Genomic DNA, 6,621 nt, shown 5'->3' with positions numbered 1-6,621 from the left:
TTGGCCTTTCACATAATGGAATAGCCAGGGTATCAGACTTACCGGAGTATGTGGCCAGTACTACAAGGTCTCGACTCACAATAGGTCTATAATGGTACGGTCCTCAATCGACACAGGCGGGGCACTACATCAAGACTCCATTCTTGACGCAAACAAAGAGTCCGCCCGGTCTCAAATTAAATTCATGATCATTATTAAACCTCAGGACCACCCTGAGTATAGAACCATAATTTTATTTCTCAACTCTTATCAACCAAGCATGGCTAAGCATTATAAAATTAGTATAACTAAACATGGTGACAAGGATAAGTATTAAAAGTCAAGGGAGGCATGCAGCAAAAGGCATATCAGCCAACTCCTATTCACTTAAATGCGCAAAGCATAGACTTATGTGAATAACATTTGTAAAACACAAGGAAATGGTTTATGCTCTGGAGCTTGCCTTCGGTGTCGAGGTTGTCAGATACTTTAGAATAACCACAGAAAGATACCCAACTTCCACAGACAGAAACCCTCCTCTTGCTCAACAAAAGATCATCACTCTCGATCACTAAACGTAAATAAAAGATGCATGCTTTAGAATGATGATGTATTAAGCATGAATTAATATGACTAAGCAAAGTTAATTATCTTGAATACAACTTTCCTTCGTGGTTAGGTTTGTTTAATTATTCACAAAGCAATATTGTTATTATTATTAACAAGTTTAATATAAACATAACATGAAAAATGATCAAGTTGCCAAGGAACATCAAGGGATTAGTGTTCCAAGGTCCACATTCAAGCCCAAAATCACATCAAAGCTATTTAGGAATTTATAAAAATCATTTTGGTATTTTTATTAATCCATAAAAGTATTTAAATTAAGTAGACTATTTATTTTTATCAAAACAAATCCAAACTTTTTGTGAAGGTTGATTTGAACATATAAAGCATACACAAAAATTTTCATGATTTTATAGTAATTATTTTAGCCTATAAAAATCATGGAAGTTGCATTTATTAATTAAAAGAGGTAATTTTTAGACCTAACAAAAGTACTAAATTTTTGCATCTCATATTTTTACTAGATAGAGTACATTATGAAAAGGCTACACAAAACTTTTCACATTTTTATGAGATCGGATTATTTAATTATGATTTTTTCCAAGAATCTGCACATAATATGCTTTTCTGAAAATCGAAAAAAAATCAAAAACCCTTTTCTCACCCACGCCCAGTCAACCACTGAGACTGACAGGCAGGGCCCGGGTCCACGGCACAGTGTTCCCGCGCTGACCGCGGTGAACAACAGCGTTGACCGACGAAAGCTCGTCGCCGGTGAGGTCTCCGACGGTGGGACTTGCACCAACATAATCCTCTCAACCTCGGCTACTATTTGAACCTCTACCGCATCCTAGCGAGCGCGTCGTCGACGATGGCGACGCGGTGGAACTCCGGCGCGATGGACCAGGTCGTCGGCGACGATTCTGGGGACGGAAACCAACTCTACGCGAACCTCTCTTCCTCGAGAACTCACAAGCGGAGAGAATTGAACTTCTACGGCACCGTAGCGTCCCCGTTGGCGGCCATGGTGGCTCAACGGAGCTCCGGCATGACGGACCAGCCCAATGGCGTGATCTCCGGCGACTCAAAGGCCACCAGTGCACTCAACACGCTCATGCGAACATGCCAGAGGGGTCAATAGAGCATGCGCGGCTAACTACTCTCGTGACCGTGACCATGGCGGCTTGGCACGACAGAGCACGCCAGCGTGGTGACATTCCAGCCATATGGGCCCGGTAGAGCTTAAACGGACAGTTGGGTTAGCTTCAGGAGCTCACCGTGACTTTGGTGCTCCTGCTGGTTAAGACGGAGGTGAGGTGGAGCTGCACGGTCGGCGGTGAGGATGATGGCGGCGATGAGAACTCGCATCGCAGCGGCGTTCCAGCGCGTCTGGAGTTCTACAGCTAAAACAGAGGAGCCGATGAGCACCAGGACATCAGGGCGGAGCTAGTACGTGAAATGGCTTGGTGAGAGACTCACCAGAGCGGCCTGACCATGGTGGAGGCGGTCACGGCGGCGTAGACGGGTAGTCGTGGCGACAACCGACGCTGGAGAAGGTTGCGTCGGCGAGAGGCGAGGTTTGTTGACCAAGAAGGTGCGCAAGGGCGAGGCGGAGCTGGGTGTGAGAGCTAGAGGACGGCGGTACTATGGCGGCGACAAATTTTACTAACCAGTTGAGCTTCGGCAGCGGCGGAGCTGAGACAGGGAAAGAGCGAGATGACCGGCGGGACCGCGTTATAACGGCGGGGTGAAGCGACGAGAAGTGCCAGCAGCTGTTTGAACTTGGATATGCCAACAGCTGCGTGACCACGCACGCAGAGCCGGTGAAGCAGGCAGACAAGCTGGTTGCCGATGTAGTACTGTAGCAGCCTGAAACTCAATCTTCCTCCTCATTTTTCTCTAGATCCAAAATGTAAACTTGAAAAGATCCAGAAATAAAAGTTGTTCCTCTTGGTAAGATCTCCAACATTGATTTAAGAATCATCACCTAATTCTAAACAGGTTGAGAGATTTTGAATGAGGAACAGGGGTACTTTGAAACTGACAGGAAATTCAGTTAGGGTTTTGGAAAAGTGGTTAACTTAGAATCTTAGGTGAGTTAATTGGTGATTAATTAGTTGACAAACATCTCAACCAAAACTACCATTGGTTAGTACAATCTTTGTACCAATCAACGATACAATGGTTGAAGCAAGTTTATTTGAGAAGTTCATTTTAATAAATTCCCCAAAATGGAACTTAAATGTCGAAATCCACAACTTAGCCAAAAATGGTTGTGTTGAAATCACATTTTGAATTCACATTTGGAGATAAAATTTTAGAGGTTTGGACTTGAATTCATACTCTATACTTGACACTAGTGTAAAGTACCTACTTCACACCTCAAAGTTTATTAGAGCATAATTTTCAAGTATTTTAGTGAAATTCCAAAATAGAAGGTCACAAAGTACCTTAAAAGAATTTTTGGTTTCAACACATTACAACACACATGCATTGCATTGCTAATCAAATAACATTGTTTTTAGTGGATGCAAAACTTGATTAGCTACTATGAGTGATTACTATGCATGATGATGACATGATCATGTTTTAGTGATGCGTAACACCAGGGGTGTTACATGAATAATATTTTAGTAGAAGTGCAGTATGATCACTGAAACAATCAAGCAACAAAACCAAACAGATCAAGTTAACTTTGGTATATATAAAAGCTAAATGCTTAATCATCCTGTGCACCAGGATTCACCCGTGCGGCATGCATGCAGACAAAAAAGGACAAAATGAAATGGACATGCCGTTGCTAGAGACCAAGACCGGCCACTCTGGCGTTAGGGTTCGGGGCTTCACGAGTTATGGAGTTTCCATAGCTACCAGCTTAATTAGAAGGGGGTTTCCGGGGAGACCGCGAGATCAACGGTGTTGGTGGTCAAGACAATAATAGAGGGTAGGGCAGCGGGGGCGCCGCCCGCCGGGTGGGTGGTGCAAGCGACAGGGGCATCAGCCAGAGAAGGAGGCCGAGAAGGTCAGGATTAGCATGGTGACGGTGGAGGGCAGCAACAGTGAGCAGCGGGAGTTTGGGAGGTGGTGGAGACGAGGGCGCGCTCATGCCGGATCTAAAGTAGATAAAAAAACTCAGGTTATGTATGAACGATCATGGTAAGGACGGCGATGGAGGCGGCCGGTATCGCCGTATCGGGCCCTAGAGCCGGGTGATGTATGTGGTGGCGGAACATAATAAAAAAAAGGAATTGTAAGGTAGTAGTACGTGCAATCGAAGTTACTACCACTGCTAATTGTCCTGCAGCAGGACACGACGGTAGTAACTGGTCAGTGGGCAGAGACTTTCAGTTATTCCGAGAGTCAGGTATTGTTTAGTTTGAGGGCGTAAAGTTTTGGAGTATCACATCAGATGTCATATGAGGTGTAGTGTTAGGATATTAATAAAAAATAAATTATAGAATCTGTCGGTAAACCGCGAGACGAATTTATTAAGCCTAATTAGCACATGTGTTACTGTAGCACTTTATTGTCAAATCATAGACTAATTAGGCTTAAAAGATTCGTCTCGCAAAGTAATCACAATCTGTGCAATTAATTATTTTTAGTTTATATTTAATACTTCATATATGTGTCAAACATTCGATGGGATAGGATGCATTGGGGGAGGAACTAAACAAGTCGTGAGTATCCATGGTAGCGGGCGAAGAGATGGCAGAATTTGTAGCATGAAATGATGATGATGGTGGTGCCTGTGGTGGTGGTGTCAGGACAGGCACTTCTCATACCGATCAAACCTTCACTTCCAAGGCTTGGGAGTCAGAGAAGTTTGCACAGGCCAGGGTAAAAGTACACTCATCTTTCCACATGTTCCCCAGGCCTATCCCATACCATTTTATCATTCCTCAATTCGTTCCCAGGCCAGTTTCCTCTCTTGCCCTTCTTCCTAGTTAGTATGTCCTATACGGAAAAAAGGACTAATTGATGTACTGAATACAGGGGGGAAAAAGAGATGATTTTGATAAGGTACAAAACCCGGCTTCAAGTCAACAACAGCAACAAGAGTTATGCATGACGACACAAGAAATAGCGAAAGGAAATGGCAGAAATCGAGCTACATATTCTGAAACAATATTAAGATAACTTACTAATTAACATGCGAAATCATATGCAATTCCGACGGAAATTCTCCACGATACAAATTCAAGTAAAAGATGGAAGAAGAAAGCTAAATCACTTAACCATCTAAGCTGCGTGCGGGCTGATCAATTATTAGAACGGCGCCGGACGGCCACCGGCGGCGCCCGGGTTCCATCCGTAGGCTGCTTCTGGCGGCAGCTGCACGTTGCCGAGCAGGTTCGGCGGCAGTCCCTGGAAGAGGCTTGGATCCACGCCGCTGGCGGCGAGCTGCGCCGCTTGCTGCGCACCCGCGAGAATTCCTGCGCTGTCGGCCTGTGCCTGTGCAGCGAGCATGTCATCCTCCTCCAGCGGCAACCGCTCGTACACCGCGTTGGCGAAAGACGCTGCCATTATCACCACGGGCCCGGCTGCTGTGAGTGCGCCGACGACGCTGCCGCCCACCACCTGCCCCTGGCCGCCGGCAAGGTAGACGGTGAGCCCCGTGGCTTCGGGCGGCGCGGGCGGAGGGAGGAACGAGCCGGAGAGGGAGAGGATCTCGAACCGGCCGTGGAGGGCGACGACCGCGCCCTGGGAGGCCGGCTGCCGCAGGGTGACGTTCGTGACGGTGCCGGCGCCGCTGAGGACGCAGACCCCGCGCTGCCTGCGGCGCGCGAACGTCGTGATGCTCTCGGAGATATCGCACCCCCCGGCCACCTCCATGACGTGCGTCCGCAGCGTGTTGGCGCTGTCCCTGGTGATGATGATGGGCGGCTTCGGCTTGTTCTTGGACCCCGCCGGCCGGCCCCTCGCGCGGCGCGGGGTGCCCTCTCCTCCGCCCTCTGGCCCGCCACCACTAGATGGGGGAACCAGCGCCAGCTCGTCGCCTCCGCCGCCGCCGCTCCCGTTGCTGTTTCCACTGTTCTCGTCATTAGTCTCGTTGTGGTCGCCCTTGATGGTGCCGCGGGAGCCGAACACCCCCGGCGCGCCGCTGCCGTGGTCGTCCTCGGTCTTGAGCTGCAGCTGGTGGTGATGCTGCTGCTGCTGGAAATGGTGATGGAAGTCGCGGGTGTTGAATGGTGGAGGAAGATGGTGACCGTGTATGGATGCTGAGACCGGATCCATCCTCACCTCACAGCACAGGCTTGCTAGGTTATTCTTCCCCTCCTTGCTGCTGCTAGTGCTAGCTCTCCTCTCACCCTCTTTCTTTTTCTCGCGGCGGGATCTTTTTTTTTTCTGAGGCCTCAATCTTATCTGCTAACAAATCACTCAAGTGGCGGCCAGGGACGACAACGAAACCTACGAGATGGAACAGTAGCAACGAAAACAAGCTAAGGAGGCCTGGGAGGAGCAGATCGAAGAATTAGCGAATTATCAAGGCATGAATAGGAAAGCTAGGACTACTAGGAGAGGAGGACGGAGCTGATGAGATCATGGCTGGGCTGTGCGGCTGTGCCTGTGCTGTGGTGTGTGAGACTGAGAGGAGGGCTAGGGGGGAAAAGGCACCATGGATCAGATGGAAAGGAAGACAGCGTCCTGCCCCTTCTTTTCTGGCTCGCTCTCACCTCACCACGCTTTGCCGCTGCTAGATTAGAAGAATGATAGGTGGGAGGGAGGGGGAGGAGGAGAGGGACGCCTACACCACCACCACCGCTACTACCCTGTACCAGACAAAGCAAGGAGGGAGGAGGCAAGCTAGGCACTTCTCATGTCAACCACCAAATTCTCAGCAGATTCCTCATTCTAGGGCATCTAACTAAACTAGCTAGGCTATAGCCTATAGCTACTTTCTTTTTCTCTCCCCCTTTTCCCGGTAGATGCACGCCAACAGGCGGCAGCAGCGGAGCGCGGACCTTGATTAGGGCCTTGTTCTCTTTGCAAAATGATTAGGGCCTTGTTCTCTTTACAAAATTTTTTAACCCGATGAATAGTACCACTTTCGTCTTATTTGACAAATATTGT

General features: G+C 48.2%; 1 protein-coding gene across 1 annotated transcript; it reads right to left on the bottom strand.

Annotated features, from left to right (window-relative positions):
- Positions 1 to 4,588: 4,588 nt before the first annotated feature.
- Positions 4,589 to 6,359, bottom strand: LOC136471563 (AT-hook motif nuclear-localized protein 24-like). The gene has a single exon (XM_066469310.1). The coding sequence runs from the start codon at positions 5,782 to 5,784 to the stop codon at positions 4,816 to 4,818; it is 969 nt and encodes a 322-aa protein (XP_066325407.1). The 5' UTR covers positions 5,785 to 6,359; the 3' UTR covers positions 4,589 to 4,815.
- Positions 6,360 to 6,621: the final 262 nt, after the last annotated feature.

This window comes from Miscanthus floridulus, chromosome 8 (genome assembly GCF_019320115.1).
Source record: "Miscanthus floridulus cultivar M001 chromosome 8, ASM1932011v1, whole genome shotgun sequence".
NCBI classification, from domain to species: Eukaryota; Viridiplantae; Streptophyta; class Magnoliopsida; order Poales; family Poaceae; genus Miscanthus; species Miscanthus floridulus.
Note: the sequence above shows the minus strand (reverse complement) of the source record. Positions and strands in the feature narration are given on the sequence as shown.

What these genes read in the sequence shown, in the direction of transcription:
- LOC136471563 (XM_066469310.1), bottom strand. Translation starts at nt 5,784, where the DNA reads ATGGATCCGGTCTCAGCATCCATACACGGTCACCATCTTCCTCCACCA.